General features: G+C 42.5%; 1 protein-coding gene across 1 annotated transcript; it reads right to left on the bottom strand.

Annotated features, from left to right (window-relative positions):
* Positions 1–585: 585 nt before the first annotated feature.
* OAT (ornithine aminotransferase) lies at positions 586–19,162 on the bottom strand. The gene is made up of 10 exons (XM_080913161.1): positions 19,079–19,162; positions 12,746–12,980; positions 9,839–10,063; positions 9,526–9,621; positions 7,127–7,254; positions 5,398–5,520; positions 4,631–4,759; positions 3,681–3,794; positions 2,580–2,724; positions 586–1,442 (listed from the first exon to the last, which is right to left on the bottom strand). The coding sequence occupies exons 2-10, from the start codon at positions 12,942–12,944 to the stop codon at positions 1,282–1,284; spliced, it is 1,320 nt and encodes a 439-aa protein (XP_080769287.1). The 5' UTR covers positions 12,945–12,980; positions 19,079–19,162; the 3' UTR covers positions 586–1,281.
* Positions 19,163–21,465: the final 2,303 nt, after the last annotated feature.

The following is a 21,465-nucleotide window of genomic DNA, read 5'->3' as shown; positions in this document are numbered from 1 at the left end:
AAGAAAAGAAATGCAGAATCACACAAAGAGAGAGAGAAAGAGTTCTGTCAGGCACTACTGAACTTAGTTTTTTTTAATGTGTGTATCATGTGTGCAGGTGCTGAGAAAAGCAAGAGAGCATCAGGTCCCCTGGAGCTGGAGAAACAAGTGGTTGTAAGCTACCCAATGCAGGTGCTGGGATTTAAAATTGGGTCCTTTGGAAAAACAGCAAGCTCTCTTAACCACTAAGTCATCTCTCCAGCCCCAGCCACTGCTGAACTTAAAAGTCCATCCCCTTTGTAGAGGTAAGGTGGCACATGTCTGAAGTCCCAGCTATGCAGGAGGCTGAGATGAAACAGGAGGATTGCTTGAGTTCAGGAGTCCTGGGCTGTAGTGCTCTGTGTTGATCAGGGGACCACAATAAGTTCAGCATTAATATGGTGACCTTCTTAGGAACAGGTGACTGTGAGGAGGCATGCACTGGTCCAGGTCGGAAAGTTTACCCCCTTGGGAAAACAAGCACCTCATAGAAAGTTATTCCATATAACACACTAGAGAAAAATGAAACAATGTTTAAATATAAATTAAAAAGTAAATAGACTCACATTGTACAGATAAAAACTGGTCATAGCTTTATTTAGAATAAAAAGCCTGAAACACACCCAGTGGTCTCAACAGGAGATGAAATCAGTCATAGGGGTGAAATAATACACTGATTATTACCAAAATGGAAATACAAAATACTCTGTTGGGGTAAAAAGAAAAATTAAGCTTTATTCAAAGAAATACTGAAATAAATGTTTTCTGAATTGCAATCAAGCAATACATTCTGGTATTGGCCAATGTAAAGTTTACTTTAAACTAGTATTTTACATATGCTTAACCTTCAATCATCTTAACATTCACTGATTATAATGATTCAACTGCACGAGGTTAAGCCAGTTTCTTATGTAGTGTCTCAGAAATAACTTCCAAATACAAAACATTCACACCAGCAAGGACACTGTAAAAATGCATGTAAATTACTGCAGGACTCGATTTGTAGGCTGTATGCAGATGGATCTGTTTCTCCTTAGCAAGTTCCCACACAGTCAACCCTTAACAGAGAGATGCCTCCGCTCTCACTCCTCCATGACACGGCCACCTGCAGGCTCCCAGGTGCCACTCTACTATGCATCAACTGAAATACATAATACATATTCAAAAAAAAGTCTTTTAGGAGACAGACAAGCTGAATCTGCCCATTGCAAGCAGAGTTTCACAAAAGCCCTGTCTGAAGATGGCTCCCCGGAGCTCCTTCTCTCAGAAGGACAAGATGGTCTTGTTGATGATCTCCACTGACTCCCTGATCTCATCCTCCTTGATCACAAGTGGAGGGGCCAACCTGATGATATCGCCATGGGTTGGCTTGGCCAGCAGCCCATTATCTCGGAGTCGCAGGCACACCTTCCAAGCATCACAATCTATAAGAAAAATGGTCACAATGTATACCCAGAGGCTAATGTATGAACACCCTGTCATAGGCACAGTCCATGCAGCCTCACTAGAGAGTCTCCCCAGTGTCAGGAAAAGAAGCTCTACCCACTTCTTGGCAAGCACATAACTAGGTTTGAATGACATGTTCAGACTGTTACAGGCAGAACATCCTTTTCCACAGTGCTTGGGGCCAGAAAGGCTCCTTTCAGACTCAGAAGTGTTGGCATATACAGGAGAGGTGTGCTTCAGAAAAGGGGCCTATGTAAACAAGAAACTCGGATTTCACACTGGCACAGCCTAAAGGTAATTTCACACAAGATTCTTAAAGCACCTGCATTTTGGTTATGGCCTGTCCCCTATGGTCAAGTAAGGGATTTTCCTCTGGTGTGAAGGTATAAGTCAAAACCTTTCAGATTTGGGAATGCTTCAACTTCTCAGATTAGGGATGCCTAACATGTAGCCATGGGGAACTAATGTGAAAGAACTTATATAAGGAACACAATATAAAATGAGGGAATAAGCCAGCTTCAAATCCTAGGAGCCCTGCACACTGCTGAGATGTGCATGCCTCCTGAGCATGCACAGCTAAGCATCACCACCCAGCAGTGGTCATCCAACCCCTCAGTCAGATATCTGGGGTTCCTTTCTCAAGGTTCCTCTGCTTCAATGACTGCTTTTAAAGAAAGAGCTAGCCCAAGAAAATCCAGCAGGGTACCCTGGAGGGTGATAAGGGATGTCAGGCACACAATGAAGCCTCTTGAGCCTCCCTTCCTTATTATCAATATCAAAGTCATTCCTTTTATTCCTACTGCAGCTTTTACAACCTCTGCAGGATATACAGTCTTCAAGTGAGGGGAAAAGATTGACAGAAAATAGCCAGAAATTACAAAGAGCTGCCTAACTAACAGAGACAGAAGATAAAAACGTCTGCAAAGAATTAAACACTTGGTCAAATGAGTTAATCATGCCTTCCTGTTGGAAAAATCTACACTTAAGATAGCATTAATACAATCGGGACATACTTTGCCTAAATTGCTTGGCCAGCTATCTAATCAACTGTTAGAGGACGGCCCTAACCACTAGTCTTTGACAGGGCTCTCAGCGAAATGTGCTGTGGACACTACCTTTGGTTTCTCTGATGACGATGGCATTCAGCAACCCTTTCCCTCTCACAGCGGTCACAATGTCAGAGGGCAACTTCATGAGCTCCTTTCTCAAGATAGCGCCCATCTTGTCTGCATTTTCAGCAAGATTCTCTTCTTCTAAAACCTGTTTGTTTAAAAAAAAATTATACCAATGAGTATCCTGGAGCAAACCATGTAAGGCTGCAAACAAAATGCCCATGTGATGAGACGAGACCAGTGATGTCATCCTCATGTGCTTCACATTCCCGGGGCCTGTATTAATTTCTAGCTAAACAGATACAACCTCAGAGCCTTGCTTTAGTCACAAATCCATTGTTAATCAATCTTCATAGCAAAATAAAGATTAAAATTCACTTAATGCAACTTAAAATACTGTTATCATCTGAACATCTCAATGGACTAAGGATAATTTAACTTTAAACTATAATAAAGTTGCCTTTCCTCCCACCCCCAACACATTACTATGCCTTACGTCTACTTCCTGGGCTGGTTTCAAACTTGTGATTGTCCTGCCTCTCAGCTTCCCTAGTGCTGGATTACAGGTGTGTACCACCATCCCTGCCTTTATTTCTATCTAAGGAATCAAACCCAGAGCCTTCGCTTTCACTGAACTAAGACCACCAGCCCTCAGATCCACCATCTCACGAAACAAATGGGAAGAAGAGTTTGTGGTCACCTGGAATCCTAACACTTAGGTAGCTAAGGGCAAGAGGCTTTCTGGTTGTCCAGCTTGGGCTACATGGCAAATGCTAATCCACTATGAACTACAATGAAACCTTGACTCAGATATAACAGACAAACAAGGGGAAAAAAAAATCTCATCATTAAACCAAAGAGGCACAGTAGGTGGTCAGCAGCCAGGTGTCAGACTACAAACTCAGGAAGCCCAGAGGAATCCTGTCTTTGAGGCAAGGCCAAAAGTTACCTTCCTATTTGAGAATGCCTGCCCCTAAAACCTTCTCTCTGCATTTCATGTTCTCTAACACTTTAATCTTATTAAACTTATTACGCCAGGACTTCAATTACAAATAACTTCAACACTGCTTAAAGTAGCTATCACTCAGCCATATCTGTTCTCACCTCGAGAGCTGCAATGGCAATCCGGCAGCCGAGTGGGTTGCCGCCGTACGTGGAGCCGTGCTCGCCTGGTTTGATGGTCAGCATTATGTCATCATCACACAGCACTGCAGACACCTGAAAGACAGCACACCAGGGGCTCAGACACTCCTGTAATGCTGATACTAAATCTCTGTACGGCTTCAGCCAGGACTTTACATCCGTCTCCTGACTCTCGATCATAACCCAAGACAAAGCATTACAAATGCAGTAAACACACTTCAATGGCACAAAACAATACGGTACGCTCATTGAGAACTAAAAGAAAAAATGTTTTTATTACTATATTATGTGCACGAGGTGTTTTGTGCGCAAGCATATCTATGCACCTCTTGTTTGCAGAGCCGATGCAAGCCAGAAAAAGATGTTGGATCTCCTGGAACTGAAGGTACAAATGGTTGTGAGCTGCTATGTGGGAGCTGGGAACTGAACCCAGGTCCTCTGGAAGAGCAGCCAGTGTTCTTAACCACTGAGCTATCTCTGCAGCCCAAACAAAGCTGTTTTTGCAACGAGATAATTTACAGTCCTTTCCAAAATACTCTTGTTACAAAGCAAGCTTGGCCATTGTCTGTAAGAAGATGATTCAGTGTACACAGCAGGAACGTCTATTCTTCAAAACCCTTTTCTCCCACATCAATTACTGGCCCTGGATGCAAACCCCTCAAAAAAGAACAAAACTCCCCCATCTGGATGTTCCTTGTACAGAAAAGTGGGAGTAGAAACTTCTGAGGGGAAATGCTTCTGTCCAAGGCACACACTCCGCTTGGTCCACACTAACCCAGTGGAACACCCAGTGGGTCTCTAAAATGGTGCAGCTGGCCTATATATCACATGTGGCCAGATCACAATACCTAAAAGGCACCCCAGTCACAGTCAGCAGAGGAGAAAACAGAAATAAAGGGCATTGAACTTACGGGGTATAAGCCGCCAGAAAGGGCCTTCCCAAGAAGAACCATGTCAGGCCTGACGTTCTCATGATCCACAGCTAGCCATCTACCAGTTCTGGCCAGTCCTGTCTGTATTTCATCAGCAATAAACAGGACCTGGGAGAGACAACAGGCAGCACAAGTGTCATTCTCACTTGTCGATGAAACCAAGACCCTCAGTATTCCAACCTTCCCACTATGAGTCATTCTGACACACCCTGCGATCTAGGAAGATGTTTTCAGTACCCACACAATTCAATGGTATCCTATGAAACTGTTTCCTGTGTCAGACCAATACCTCCCAGGGGCCCATGTGGCACTTATGCAAACGTGAAGAGTTTGCAGAGCTTTAATGGCTTTCGCTACACTCTAAGATAAATTCACATAATTAACACATATACGATTATCAGATATTTTCTGGAATTCTCAATAGTGAGCAAAGAATACTGTTAGCTTTGGTGGGAGAAAGAAGAGCTGTAACGCCTGGAGCAAAGGGACATAAGACAGGGCTTGAGAGGGATGAAAAGAACACAAGCCTCCTGGGGGAGAGAAAGGGTCACAGTAAGAGCCTGAGGACTGCAGCCACAGAAGCCCACAGGATGGATCTCTCTAGTGTTCTAGACTAAAAAGTTAGCTTCCAGAGGGTGCTGAACATTAGCGTGTTCCTAAAGTCATAGAACCCATCATCTAGCCTGTCAGCAGAGTCCAAACAAGTGCAGGCGAGTCTGGCCTCACTGCAGAGTGAGTGGGATAACCTGGTGCCTGGTGCAGAGTTCTCGAACTCCCGTCAGGTATCCTGGATCCGGAACGATAACACCTGCTTCACCCTGGATGGGCTCCACCATGAAAGCAGCAACATTTGGATCCTGAAGAGCACGCTACAGAAGAAACAGACGGGAGTTGTAATAGCTTCTATTCTACTTTGTTTGGCAAGTGAAATCTAACACTTCCTGTTAAGCATTAATTATGAGGGACAGGAGAGATGGCTTAGCAGTTTGGAATACTTGTTGCTCTTCCAGAGGATCTGAGTTTGACTCCCAGCACCCACATGGTGCATAAATTCATGCAGGCAAAACACTCAAAATAAACAAATAATAATAAATAAATCTAAAAAAAACAGAGGGGGTGGGAGGAAGAAGGTGATAATGAGGTCAGACACAGTGGTCCGTTCCTGTAATTCCAGGACTCCAGCATGCTGGGCTTATAGGCATATACAATTATGCCAGATTACTCCTACATTTGCTAACATATAGATGCACTGTTATAAGTAAAACCTAGGTCAGGAGCTGAGGAGAAGGCTCAGCAGCTAAGGGCTGCTCTTGCAGAGGTCCCAGGTCCCATCCTCAGCACCCACAATTGCCATTAAGTGCAGTTCCAGAGGAACCAGTGCCCTTTCTGGCTCTGTCACCACTACATGCACATGGTACATCTGCATCAGGCAAACACTCATACCATTAAAACATAAATTAAGATGGCCTGTTAAAGCCATCTTATAACTTTTTTGTTTGTACAAAAGTACTCAGCTTGGAGATGGATACACCTCAGTGATAGAGCAATTGCCTAGATTCTACAAGGCCTTGGGTTTTTTCCCTAGCACCACAAATAAAGTACTACAATTTATAAGTCTTAATTTTTTAATCTAGGCCAGGAGTAATGATGGTATATGTCTTTAATCTCAACACTTGGGAGGCAGAATTAGGCAGATCTCTATGAGTTCAAGGCCAGTCTGGTATACATGCTGTGTTCCAGGCCAGTAAAAGCTTCAAAATGAGAAGAAAAAAAGAAAAGACAGGAAGACACCATTTGTGTGTGTGTGTGTGTGTGTATGTGTGTGTGTGTGTGTGTGTGTGTATGTATAGAGAGAGAGAGAGAGAGATTATCTAGTAATTAAGTGGATAATACTCAAGTAGTTATAATATGAACTGCTTAGCTGGCCTAAGTACTAGATGACAAAAGCAGGTTCCCTGGGTCGGACACTAACTGCCCAGTACTGAGAGTACAACTGAGATATGACCCTAACTTAAGAATCTTCACAGACTCTTATAACTTTGTTTGTTTTGACGTGTTAGAGTCAAACCCAGGACCTCTCACATGCTGTTTTACCACTGAGCAACCACCCTGTATTTTTGATTTGATTTGATTTTGTTTTTTGTTTGTTTCAATTTTTGTTTTGTTTTGTTTTTTACTGTGCCTGAGTGTTTGCCTACTATGTAAGCATGTATCTGCACCATGAGCATGCCAGTTGCCCAAGTGGCCAGTTCTAGAACCACTAAGCTGGCATCACAGGAGGCCATAAGCTACCACATAGGCGGAGAAACTGAGCAGAGTCCTCTGCAATAGCAGTATGGAATCTTACCCACTGAGACGTCTCTCCAACCCCCTCATTAGTGTGGTTTTAATTCACATATTGAACAGGTAATAATTAATTCAAAATAATATCCAGTTACTATGAGCCAAGTGCCATAGCCACCCTGGTGTACCTACCTCTAGTGCAGGCAGATCGTTATAGGGAATGGTTTCAAAGCCTGGCATAAAGGGTCCAAAGCCCTCATAACTGGTCGGGTCTGTGGAACTGGAGACTGCAGACAATGTTCGACCCCAAAAGTTTCCATCTAAAAGGAAATACAAACAATGATTATTCCAAAGAAACCCACGAGTACTACCCTACAAACATCTTGGGAAGCCTGACTAAAAAGACAAACCACAGTACTTTCCTCAGACCCATTCCAACTGAAGCCCAACAACTGAAACATTCAAAGCAAGGTTCCTAGAGAGAGAAAATATGTTTACAATAGGAGGGTGAGAAAAAGTATCCAGCATAGAGATTAGCAGTTCCCTTCTGATAACCCAATACTGCAAGCTACCTACTCAACAGAATGCATTTCCAAATTCACTTACAGAAAAGATGCTCAGACAATCCAAATACCTTCCACATTGCCTTCCTTTACATTATAATCCTCTACAACACTAAATGAAATAGACAGCCACCTTTCCTCAGGATCACATTTTTTTTCTATTAATAAGTGGCCAGGAGCCACAGGAGATCAAAGAGTACTCCAGTACTAGGGATAGACAGTTAATTAGCCTGTAGCTGCCTGTCCTCAGAGCTTCGACTCTACTAAAAGACAAACATCCTAACATCAACCAGCAAAGCAAACAGCTACATCATTGCAGATGGGATTACTCAGCCATGAACACTACAGTAGAGAAAACAGGAGCTCATCACACTAAGACACCACCTACTCAACTCAATTACTCTTGCAAAAGCCTCTGTCACAAGTTAGACTCACGAGTCAACCCATCCTTTCCTCACCCACATACAAGAGCATATTCTTCCGATAACAAGCACTGATGAGACCGGGAGCCAACTGTTCCCCTCTCCCTAGTCTCGGGATTCCATCCTGTAGCTCGACCTGCAGGAACAGTCTTTCACTGTCATTCCAGCCTCTGTCAATAGGGTGTAAAAATAGCTTTACACTCTTCACTAGTATGAAAAAGACTGGACAATTTATAATAGAAATCATGTTTTTAAAAAAAAAAGAAATCATGTTTTGTTTAAAATAGCAAGCCAGGATATCCACAACTAATAAACAAGATTTTAAAACAGTAACCTACAGTAACAAACAGTGACTCCTAATGAAGCCAAGCTTTGCTGCTGGGTTAAGCCACACCCTTTCTAAATGTTTCAGAAAGTGGAACCTTTCCTGTTTCTCCTTTTATGTCTCTTTAATGCTGACAAGAAGCTAACCATACTTTCTCTGATAAGTTAGATTTTTCACCATTTGGTACAGTCTTCCTATCTGTCCCACAGGTGCTCTCTGGCCATGTGGCTGACCTGCATGCCAGCTCAACCCAAACAGCAACATTTCCTATGTTCCTCTCCTATGTCCCTCCTCTGGGAAGCTGCAGGATTTAAAGCTTGTCTATCCTTTGTCCTTGAGCTTTAAAACCAAATGGTAAGTTATAGAATCATAGCAACATTTCTTCAGATCATAGTCTTTTGCCTCAAATACCAATTGCTTCTGACCATAACTTTATTATGCTATAAGATTTATAATTTAACTGTATGTATTCACCAGACAAAACAAGAATGGATTCTGAATACTAAACCAATACATACTATTTTTAACTAAAATCAAAACTTTAAAGCCAGACCCTACCATTTGAATATCCCACAAAAGTTATCAGAGTCAGATTACATCATCCCAACAAATTATACATCTTCTTAGCAAGAACTCAGAAAGTATTCCTTCTCAAGCATTCTCAGAAGTGTAACAAGGGCAGCTTCAGACTTCCTGACAGCTTCTAAGAACACAGCGCAAAGGCATATTCATATAAGGACCAAAATCCTGGCCACAAGCCAAGCATGGTGGCACAGATCTTTAGTCCCAGCACTAGAGAGGCGGTAGCAGACAGATCTCTGTGAGTCTGAGGCCAGTCTGGTCTGCATAGTGAGTTCCTGGAAAGCCAAGACTACACAATAAAACCCTGTCTCATAATATAACAAAAAGATGTTGGCCACAAATGCTCAATGATAGAATGCTTATATAGGAAACAAAAAGCCTTCAAAACTTAGCACTAAATAAATAAATAAAACGACAAAACAAATGTAAAGAAAATCTGGTAAAATGTGAAATTAAATCAAATACCCACCTAACTTTAGAAAGGAAAGGCTCATGCTAGGGATGTGGCTAAGGAGTGAAGCCCATACTAGCCTCCATGAGACCTTAGATTCATTCCATAGCATCACAAAAGAAAACCTCATTCATGAAGAAATAACTTAGAAATCTAGAAGGAATTCCCTCATTACCCTTTATAAAACACTCCATAAATAATCTCATGTAAATGATACCATTAACCCTGTGACAATTAAATTCACATACCAGCAAAAATAATCTTTGCTTTGTATTTCTGGATGCCTTTCACGGTGTAGCCCCAACGACGAGCAAGCTTACAGGCAGTCTCTCCAGCCTCCACTCCTATTGTAAGGAAAATACTCAGATTAGACTAATGAAATTATCAAAAGAATGAGCTTAGAATGAGCAACTTAATCCCAGTTACTTGAGACACTAAAGGTGGGAAGAGTGTAAATTCAGGACCAGCCTAGGTGGAATGGAGAGATGCTCACTAAATACAAATGAAGACACAAATGACGGATTGTTGGGAACGTCACAGAAATGGGAACGAAAGCATTACCTGTATTCATAGGGAGAACTTTGTTGTAGTTGAAAAGTTTGGTAATGTACTCCTCATATTCACCAAGGACATTGTTATAGAAAGCCCGAGATGTTAATGTCAGCTTGTCCACCTGACTCTTCATGGCATCTATGATCTTTGGGTGGCAGTGTCCTTGGCTGACAGCGCCATAAGCACTCAGGAAGTCAAAGTACTGCCTGCCTTCCACATCCCACATATAAATGCCTAAAACAGAGGGGGAAAAAGAATGATAGTCTCCTTTTGCCACAAGACACAAAAATCAAGACTGATTTCTTAAGCCCTCTCTCTAAACACTGTATGATACTCTACTTTTTCCTATGCTTAAAATAGTTTAGTGCAAGCCTACTGACTTTGATTTAGAAAGAAGTATTAAAGCTCTAGTTTATCCGATTAACTCCTACACATATATTTAATAGAACACTATAAAAAGACTATAGGGGCTGGAGAGATGGCTCAATAGTTAGGAGCACTGACTGCTCTTCCAGAGGTCCTGAGTTCAATTCCCAGCAACCACATGGTGGCTCACAACCATCTATAATGGAGTCTGATATCCTCTTCTGGTGTGTCTGAAGATAGCGACAATGTACTCCTATACATAAAATAAATAAATCTTTTAAATAAATAAATAAAAGACTGTAATTCTGTCATAAATGTGGATAAATTTGGGGCTGGGGAGTTTAGTGGTGAATAAGCACATAGAAATATAATCAACAGTGAAAGGTAAAATCCAACATGAAGCTCCACATTTTCCATTCCAAGCAGCTAGTCTAACAGTATAGAAGTTTACTGAGATATATAAGCTTCGGTTCTGTGATATAATATTATTTTTATTTGCAAGTTTTCTATACTAAATTTATCTAAAGAGAAGGAAGTAAAGAAGGGAGGGAAGAAAGGAGGGAGGGAGAGAGGAAGGAAGAAGAAGGAAGGAAGGAAGGAAGGAAGGAAGGAAGGAAGGAAGGAAGGAAGGAAGGAAGGAAGGTTGAGACCTCTTTACCAATTCTGTCTTAGGAGCAAAAACTTTGAATTTATATAAAAAAAAATACACAAAACAGACAAAACTCTTCTATAGTATAGACTACAACTGAACATATAAAAGGGGTATTTGCAAACCACATACCTGATAAGGACTCGGTAACCAGAACACAATGATAAACAGCAATAAAAGCCACTAGACATGGTGGCACACACCTGTAATCTCACCACTGAGGAGACAGCAGTAGGAGGATCAGAGTTCAAGGCCAGCTTGGATTAAGCAAGACTATGTTTTTTAAAAATGGGTAAATAACTTACTAGCATTTTCTTCAAAAACATATAGATGCTAATATGGACATGCAAAGATGTACAACCCATCACCAGCCATCAGAAACATGCAAATCAAACCAAGGAGCTATTTCATACCAGTATGCTTATAATTTTTAAAAGAAATGACAGTGGGGCAAAGAAACAATTTGAAACTCACATACATTGCTAGTAGACATGTAAAATGGTGTGCCTGCAGCTGGGTGTGGTGATGAACACCTGTAAGCCCAGCACTTGGGCAGCTGATGTTGAATGAATGCAAGTTTAAGAGCAGCCTGGATTACATACATAGTAAGAGCCTGTCTCTACCAATACCAAAAATCAAACAAAAACAAAAATTAAAAAAAAAAAAAGTACAGCTGATCTGAAAGAAGGTTAGTAATCCTGAGCTGGGGAAATGGCTCAGGGAGTAAGGCCTGAGTTTGAGTTCCCATATCCCCCCATTTTAAAAAAGCCGGGCATGCCCACGTGTTCCTGTTACCCTAGCCAAAATGGAGTGCTTCATGTTCAGTGAGAAAGCCTGTCTCTGAGGAATAAAAGCAGAACCTGATAAAGTCGGACACCTTACTTCCTCTTTTGCTTCTGCTCAGGCACAGGTAAAACACACACACACACACACACACACACACACACACACGACTTCCTCTTTTGCTTCTGCTCAGGCACAGGCAACACACACACAGAGGTTTTTTTTTTTTTGTTGTTTGTTTAGTTTTAAAAGTTGGCAGTTCCCCTAACTAGCTAATCATAGAGTTACCACATGACCCATCAATTCCATTCCAGAGATCAATTCAGGCAATGCCAAACTTTAAGAAACACTGGCTTAGGGGCTGGGGATTTAGCTCAGTGGTAGAGGACTTGCCTAGCAAGCACAAGGCCCAGGGGGGGTAGGAAACACTGGCTTACAGGGCTGAAATACTTCAGCTGGGAAGTGTTACAATAAAGAAATACTGGCACAGGGAAGGAGAAGAAGAAAGAGGAGGAAGAGAGAGCGGAGGAGATGGAGTAGAAGGAGAAGAGGAAGACAAAGGGGGATGAGAAAGAAGAGGAGAAAGAAAGAAGAGAGGAAGAAGGGGGGTACCTACTACTCCTGTTGATCAACATAAAACTGAACAACAGTCCCGTCCAAAGTTCTTTTGTTAGTAAGGACAAAAAAAGAAAAGAAAGCTAGATTCCTGCTGTGCTTTTCTTTTGTCAACTTCCAGGTTCGGATAACTACCTGTGTATGTAAAAGATAAAGTTCCTTTCCTGTGGACTCTTAGAGAAAACACGCTGAGCATCTAGAAGTAAAGAGAGAGAAAACAGGGTGTATGGGGCCAGAAAGGAGGACAGGGGACTAGGACAAGACAAAGACATTTAAAAAGATTGTCAGAGATGTCACATTGCTATTTCCTCTGCGTTTACTGCCATAAGGCTCCCACAGAAGACTGACTGACTAACCGGCACAGGTGCCTCAGTCACTTAGAAAGGTCAAAGAACCCTCCCTATCTGCAACAGACAGACATTCAATGGACAGGAGAATATAAAACAACTGAGTCTGATAACACATTTCAAGCAAATGTGGGAGTGGCTTAATCCAAAACATACCTTTTCCTCTCTCCAGGGCTACAGGTAAAGGATGGTAATTATGTGCACCATATTTAGATTCCCGTTCAAAAATGTACTCTGAGGATGGTGGGCCTTGCACTGTCTTCTTAGTTGCAACAGATGTGGCAGAGGCGACTGAGGTGTGCACTCCTCGACGCAGAGCAGCAATGGTCTGCAGACTTGCTAGTTTGGAAAGCATTGTGTGGGTCCTTCAGGAATGGGAGTGCAGAGAGACCTGTCAAAAGTAAGGAGAGGGTGCCGAGAGTGAGAACCTTTCCAGAGTCAACTCATGTCTGCTCACTAAGTAACTGCCAAGCCTCCACACAGTCAGCATCCAGCCTTATCCTACCAGACAGAGCAGGGGTCAGGGCAGATATCAGAGGCAGGGCATCAAGTCAGACGCCACAGCTTCTTGCTGGTTGGTTCTGAGTCACAGGGTGGAAAGCCAGGGCTATGAACCATTTTGTACTTTTTTAAAGCCCAGGGTGGTCTTTTAATTCTGGGTTCAAATGACCCTGTGGAGCTAGGACCACAAACAGCACCCGCATCATCCTCTCTCAGCCCTCAGCATCCCCACCTCTATTCTTTATTGTGCATTTTTAATCATCCTGGTATGTAGGTAGTGAAAAATTAATAACAACTGTCATTTTAACCTAGATGAGGTGATCCCAGGATTTAGGAAGCAGAGCAACGATGATCAACACAAGTTCCAGACCAGCCTGGGCTACAAGTAGTCTCTGTCTCAAAACAGAATGAAGCAGGAGGGAAGAGAGAGAGCAAGCTAGAGAGATGACTCAGTGGTTAAAAGAATTTGCTCCTTTTGCAGAAGACCTGGGTTCAGATGTCAGCCCCCATGTAATGGCTCCCAACTATCCCCAACTCCAGGGCATCCAGCACTTCTGACCTCTACAGGCACCAAACACTCATGTGGTGCACATATATACATGCAGGCAAACATTTAGTACACAAAAAATAAATAAAAATACATCTTTTTAAAAATATGGAAACAGGAAAAAGTAACTTTTGGAGACTGGGAAGAGTTTAGCACCAAAACTACACAAGGAAATCCGTCATTTAGCAGACATCTAAAACCTAAGTCAAACTCAGGTAAACAAAGGTAAAAGACTTGTTTTGCACTTTAAAGAGTCTTGAGATCTTACAGTAACAAACACAAATATATAACAAGTAACTCATAAATCTATTTTGGTAGGATGGCTGTTTCTATAACCAAGCTACCTCCCTCCCCTGCCACACAACACATTTTAAAAGTATCAAAAAAAAAAACAAAAACAAAAACAACAATTAGGACCAAGAGAATACCAAAGTGTGAAAAGCTAAGTGGAGTGTAAGTAATCCCCAGAACACGCATTAGTTACAGCTAAGTGGAGTGCTCACTCGAATTATTTACCCTTTTCAAGATCAGGCCATTCTCTGCACCAGTTCTAAAACCAGTCCCTAACAGTGCCCCGCCCTAACTTCTATGTGCACAGCCCACCATTCAGATCATGGAAAGATCTGCAACAGATAAGACCATGTACAGGCATCGAGTAGGGAAACAGAGAAGAAAAGCATTTTAGGTAAATTCTAATCTAATTCTAGACAGAAGCTAGGCACACTTTGGGTGTCTATATCTACTTATTTCTTTAAAAGACATATAGCTAATTCATGTTTCAACAAATTTTTCCAACAAGTCAAACCATGCATGATCTTAGCACTCTTGGTTGCGCTGCCAAATCAGCCAATCATGGGACTTGGCTAACTTCTCTTTCAACTTGGCTCTCACTCCACACTAAAAATCCAGTGAAGTTCAGGAATTTGCAATCACTAATCAGATCCCCAGAACTCTGTCTTGTTTGCCAAAACCTTGTCACTATTTTTTCTTCCCACAATTCTGAACAGAGTACAGATTTAAAACTCAAGATCTAGAGACTGTCTTGAGGGGGTCCAAATGATTCCTAAAATAAAACACACAACTATATACTTCCCTAAGGAAAAGGTCTGTTTCCACAGAATTTTCTCTCAAACTAACAAAAACAAAGCAAGAATCACTAGACTGCAAATGGCAGCTAACAAAAGCTGTTTAACTGTCCTACAAAGAACCAGTCCCATCACCACCACTCAGTCTAAGATACCAATTTATCATTTCTTTCTAGGCTCTTTACAATCTACACCAAAGATCTTATTTGAACTACTGAAAACTTAAAATGGTATTAATTTCTGCCTAGCAAATATGCATAAAATGTGCTTTCTCGGATACTCCTTAGCAGATGCACTTAGATACACACAAGCAAAAAACTCATACACAAAAAAAAATGAACAATCTTTCACATTAATAAACAAATCTTTAAAATAAGTTTCTATGGGCATAGCAAGGTATTTTAGGATGTGTCTAACTAAAAATATAAAATGAGATTTTATACACACACACACACACACACACACACACAATGTTCAACTATGCAAAAGAATATTAGGGAAAACTGTTAAGGAAAGAAACAAAAAAGTCACAGTGGCTGTATTTAACTATTCTCGACTTTCTACAATCACCACAAATTGTATTTATGGTCAGAAACACTGAAAATGAACTTGGACATGGTTCTGAGTTGTTTGACAGAGACCAGACAACAAGCAAAGTCAAGATAAAAGAAAGGATCCGGGAAGCTTTGAGAAGACAATGTGGTACAGAGAGAAGTGCAGGCAGTGCTCCCAGGAGCCACTCCTTGGGTCCCTCAGGCCACCTGTTCTTAGGGAAAGGCTCAAACTTTAAAATAAAAACTACTCTTTTGCTACCAAGGTCTACAGCTGTGGTTTTTTTTTTTTTTTTTTTTTTTTTTTTTTTTTTTAGTAAAAAAAAAAGACTCTTAAAAAAACTGGTTATTAAAAAATAATCCTAAAAATGCTTTTAACGGTATATTTTTACAGGTTGCAATAAGACAGCAAGTGACTGCAGACGTGGGTTGGGGGACTGTAGACCCGGCATTGGGGCCGGGAGTGGGCAGAGACTGGAGGGTTTCCTGTCCAAGGCTATATTCAGCTGACAAAATAAAGACTGCAAGGGAAAGTTTCTAAAAAAGATTATCTAAACTCGACTTATCTTAATTTCCATGGAGTTACCTCCTCGGCTAGAATCCATTTTATCTGCTGGGTCCCCTCAATTTCATACAGAATGATGGCAATCAGAGCATAACAGAAACATTCAAACCATGAGTACTATATCCTCAAGTTCTCTGTATATTTAGCTTAACTGGGAAAGGCACCGACCATGACATACCAGAGTCCAGTACACACATTTCTATTAAAGAGCCTTTGTGTTCAAGTTACTGTATGAGAAATAGTAAAACAAAATTAAATATTAAAAATAGCCACCAACAATCTTCTCTTTCAAAGGGGGCTCGGGAAATGGAAGAAGTATTGAGGAAAATCCAACGTTCCCCAATCCAGATTTAAATTCAGTCCATGGCTCTGCATGAATGTGTTGCTTTCTGAACTTTGATGAGGTTGAAGCCATTCACAGTGTCTTGAGGAGTCCATGTTAAAGCTCCAGGCTTGACACAAAAGAGCTATTCATTACGTTCTCTTCTGCTCTGAGTTCCTAGGAACACTAGCCAAGTTCTACAGCTTAAAAAAACACTGGCAGGGTTCTTCTTAAAAATAATAAAAATGAAATCCTCAGGGACTAAGAATCAGTTTGTAAGTTCTTGCCTAATATATATGAAGCCTTGGAGTCTATCTCCAGCACCTAATAAACTAGAGAAGCAGAGGCAGGAGGATCAGGAGTTCAAGACCATCCTTGGATACACAAGAAGTTAGAGGTGGCCGAGTATGCTGGTATCTGCCTTTCATCCCAGCACTCTGGAGGCAAAGTCAGCTCAATCTCTAGGAGTTTGAGGCCAACCTGGTTTACATAGTGAGTTCCAGCTCAGCCAGGACTATAAGTGAGACCTTTCCTTAATATTAAAATAAAATAATAAATAACCATCAGACAAAAAAAAATTACCTACTTGAGAGATTACCATTTTCTACCGATTTTCTTCTGTGCATAAATACTATGCAGATAATATTTTTTTCTACCTTCTCCCTTTGAATTTGCCATGCAAGTCCCTCCTAAACACTTTCAGAATGCTGCAGACTTTTATCACAGATCCTAACACTTCAGGCACTTGTTCTCAAGCAATCCCCACTGTGAACTTAAGCTTGTAAAAAGGAGTAATCAACCTTGTATCAAAAATATTCTCCCCTGGGTACCCCCTTCTTCTGGCATTCTCTTGTCTGGCAAGTGAGCGAGATTCTTACTGAACACACAACTCCTGAAAGAGGCAAGGCAGCAACCAGACAAACCAGATAATGAGGCCACCTATCCTGCATCAAAATCACTCAGTTCTGAGAGGCTGCCTCTCTGTGCTCCTGTGGAAGCTCATCTTTTCATCAAGGGGTCATAGCTGAGGCCAGTTTGATCTACAAAGTTAAGTCCGGGTCAGCCAGGGCTACCCAGAGAAACCCTGTCTGGAGAAACCGAAGACAGACAGACAGACAGATAGTGATAGACAGAATAGATAAAATGATGTGTTGTCAAACACATTGTTTATTATTTATATTTACAATTTATCTACTATTTATATTTAGCAGTTATAAAGGCCTAAAAATAAGAGCCAACGGCAGGCCAAGCACTTTGAACACCTAATGTTTCATTTCCGGCCACCATTGTTCCTTCCCCATCAGCCAACAGGAATATTTCCATAGTACAGTTTCCATTAAGGGCTGCATTTGGAAGAATTTGTTTAGTCTGCCTTGTTAAATAACACTTCCCTAAATTACTCTAAAAGAGTCGTCAGTGTAAAGTCATCCAAAAGCCATTGAAAATATTCAGCTTGAGAAGTAAATTTGGTTTGGCTATTGTTAAATATTTACTTTTCTGAGGTAACCATTCACAAATACAGCCTTTTTTTTTTTTTTTTTTTTTTTTTTTTTTTTTTTTTTTTGAAGTTCTGTCAACATAAGCTTTGTTTTATGTAACCAATATTCTGGCTAAAATTCACCTCAAGTGCGTCATAGGCAAACAACTAAAATAACAACACTACTGGGAAAGGATTGGATCAAATACACCGCACCCTCTGCACACCTCCAAATCACTGCCCATTCATTACTATTTTTAAAAGCATAGAGTTTTTGGCTTATTCTCAAGAACTCAACAAAGAGCATAAAATACATATCCAAATAACCATAATAAAAGTGGACTATGGGAAGGTAAATATATGAGACAGGAAATAATACTTTTAAAAATAAGTACTAATTAAAGTTTTTGGGGATGGAGAGATGGTTCAGCAGTTAAGATCACCTAGTATTCTTGCAGAAGATCAAAGTTTGATTCCCAACATTACGTGGCACAACTATCAAGAACTACTGGGGGGGGGGGGTATTGGATCCCTCTGGCCTCGGAGGGCACCTTCATTCATGATCTCTGATCTCACTCAGACACACACACACACACACACACACACACACACGCTCTAAAGTACAGTTACAGATTATGTAAAGTTAATTTACCTACAGACACTGACAAGTCTGATTGAGAAGAAAATTTAGAATGGAGAAATCGGAGGTTATTCGATTGGCAAAGTCACTTCGTTCCAAAATCACTCCTCCCTTAATATATCTCGACACATCTACAAGGTAAATGTACTCCCACGCATACGGTAGTTCTGAGGCAAGGTATGCTGGCAGCAAGAGCTCCCCACAATTAGGCTGGAATTTACTGAGGTTCAGCATAGCTTGCTAAAGGCCTAAAAGAGGGAGGGGGTCTTCGTGCAGAGAGTCCTGTGGGCCAATCCCTAGCCACCATCTCATTATAATATTCACGTCACTTCCTCAGTCCTCCTATTTGGTTTAGGACTGGAAAGAGAAGTAGGGACTGGGGAGGGATGGGCATGAGCTGCCGCAGGATGTAGAAGCTACCCAGGGAACTTGGACTTGGTCCGCATCGGCGCCCCCTCCCGGTGACGGAACCACAAGTTCACAGCTCTGTCCTCAGGGATCGGGTTCCCAGGGATCGGATACCCCCGCAGCTAAGCTGCCGAGGTGTCCCGCTCCCTCAACGCCGCCTTTTTAAAGCCGAGGCCTCCAAGACCCTAGCCTCCTAGCCACGTCCCCCGAGGACGGTGAGTCCAAACCGTCCCTGGCAGGCGGCTGTGCCACATCTCCGGCCTCTGGCCGGGCCCGCCCCACCCCAGACCTGCACCGCGCCCTAGACCCGGAGATCCCGGCGTTGCCCCGGCGGAGACTCCCGAGCACCGAGCGGGCCCGAGTCGCTCTGGCCCAGCCCCAGTGCACGCGTACCTGACAGCGTCCGCTAAGCGACACCGACTGTACTTTAGCCACGAAGCCCAATGTGGCCGCGAGGCGCGTCAGACCGTTTAAGACGACGTGTCTGTCCCGCCCCCGCTCGTTCTCTCAGTTCATTGGCTAGGGCCGAGGGCTGCACACTAATCACAAGAGGCTCACCCTCGCCCCACCCACCCGGCCTTGAGCCTCTGGGAGCCGAGCTCTGTAGCCTTCCCCAAGTGCGCAATCCGCTTTTGTGCCTGTGGCGTTTGAGCTCTGGGCTGAACTGGGAGCAGTTCGCTTCCTTTTACGGGAAGAGAAACGGAGGCTCGAAGGAAGGTGACCTCTCACTGCGTTTCTCTAGCCGAGGGACCCTCCAAAGCCTTTCCTGAAAGAGCCTCTCGGAAGCAACATCCTATCGTAAATGCTGAAACCACATGACCTTGAACCCTCACGTACCAAAAATAGCAAGACAGTTTACTGATGCTTCTAGTCTCATTTCTGCAGCTGTACAACGCTGCCCAGATGTTAGTAACTGTGTTGTTAGTGGCTGGAAATGACAGCTACACAGTACAGACTTGCCTGCACTCCCTCCACTACCGTGGTTAATACTCAAAATCTGTAAAGGATATTGCAGGATAAGCAGAATCAGAAGGTGCTTAGGAATCATTTTGTCTATAACACTCGTAATAAATCAGAAAATATGCAGAGAATAGAACGGTTAATCCAATCCTGTGCCAAAAGATGCAGGCCCCAGAGAACCAATGGTGCCCTACCGTACAGTGATGCTTCAGGGTCAACAAGAAAGATTTCACGCTACGGTTTGGAATGAACATGTGTGGATGGTAAAGCACAGGGATGGAGGGACTGACAGGTCAGGGAGAACCACTATCAGTCTAAGTATCCAGGGCTACATGTGGGGTTCCTAGAACCTCAAAGAGAGAGAAGTTTGAGGAGAGACTACTTAGAGGGATCTAGGTACTGTTGGAGCTTCCTTCATGCTCCTCATGGACTGAAACCACTAAGAGGCCAGAAGTCTAAGGAGTCTTTTAAGACGGGTGGTAGTGATGGTGGTGCACACCTTTTAATCCCAGTACTCGGGAGGCAGAGGCAGGCTGATCTTTGTGAGTTCAAGGCCAGCCTGGTCTACAGAGGGAGTTCAGGACAGCGGGAGTTACAGAGAAACCCTGACTTGAAAGTAAGAAAGAAAGAAGGAAGGAAGGAAAGAGACAATCCCCACAGACTAACCTCCCTAGACACAGAGCAAGATCAGAAAGAGGAGGAAAAGAAAGCAAAATGGAAAAGAGTTGAGGAAATACTTCAGTAGGTAAAGCGATTGTTGAGCAAGCCTAAAGAGACCAGAGTTCAGAGCCTACATGAATGCTGAGTGGGCATAGAGGCCCATCTGGAATTCCAGTGTTCAAGGAGGTAAAGACAGGAAAACTCCTAGAGCTCTGGGTTCAAGTGAGAGACCCCGGCTCAATTACATATATACAGAGGAATCACTTACGGAAGACACCAGACCTTGTGTGCTCACACTCATGCAAACACTGGTACCCCAGACACATATAAAGACAAGCAAAAGAAGACCAAGGTAGAGAGACAAATAGAAGACATTCAATAGCCATTACAGGGAATGTCTTACCTGGCCTGGTCAGTAGGGGCAGAAATAGCATGGGCTCAGAGACAAAGCTATGAATCCAAAGTCTGCAAGAGCACTGAGCAAACCTCCTAGGCTCATCCTGTCCTTGGCTAAGGCCATTCGCCCAGATCATTACTTTATTACTACAGTGACCCTTGCCCTCTAGGGCCCATTGTTATGAACGGGTAACTTGTCTTTTTCTTTTTTCTTTTTTTTTTAATTACTCCTTTCCTACCACCTACTTTAATATGATCAACCTGGGGAGGGAGGGGTGAACTTTCCCTGGGGTCAGAAAAGAACTGTTTCTTTGTGACTGTGCTCTGCAAACTAGGACAAGCAGGTAAATCCAGGGCCCAGGGATCTTGTTATCCTTTGGCAAGCAAGAGCAGCTGAGCCCATCAGGAGAGATAAGTATAACATCCAAACACGTAGCAATCCTTCTGGACTCACAGGTAGGGTGCTTTTTGAAAAAAAGGTTTTCATAAGCAAGAAACCTCTGGGAATGTCTGAGTCTTATCACTTCTCACTTATCAGAGAATGGCACTGGGTACAAAGAACATGATAGAAATTTATGGTTTCCCTCCTACTCGCCCCCCCCCCCATCAGTAATTGTAGCCAAGAAAGAACAACCTGCACTTTGGAGTAGCCTTTTCCCACGGAGAAACAAGGGCTGTTCTCACTGCATTTGCACTAAAAACATGAAAAAGGGTCAGAGCCCACACAGCAGGGATTGTTGAGTCCTTAACTATACCAACAGATT

Source organism: Micromys minutus, assembly GCF_963924665.1.
Source record: "Micromys minutus genome assembly, chromosome: 2".
Lineage (NCBI taxonomy): Eukaryota > Metazoa > Chordata > Mammalia > Rodentia > Muridae > Micromys > Micromys minutus.
Note: the sequence above shows the minus strand (reverse complement) of the source record. Positions and strands in the feature narration are given on the sequence as shown.

Coding starts and splice junctions, on each gene's coding strand:
- OAT (XM_080913161.1), bottom strand. CDS start 12,944: ATGCTTTCCAAACTAGCAAGTCTGCAGACCATTGCTGCTCTGCGTCGA. Junction 4,760..5,397: donor AACTCTGCACCAGGCACCAG/GTTATCCCACTC, acceptor TGTCTCTCCCAG/GTCCTGTTTATTGCTGATGA. Junction 1,443..2,579: donor CGTCATCAGAGAAACCAAAG/GTAGTGTCCACA, acceptor TTTTTCTTATAG/ATTGTGATGCTTGGAAGGTG.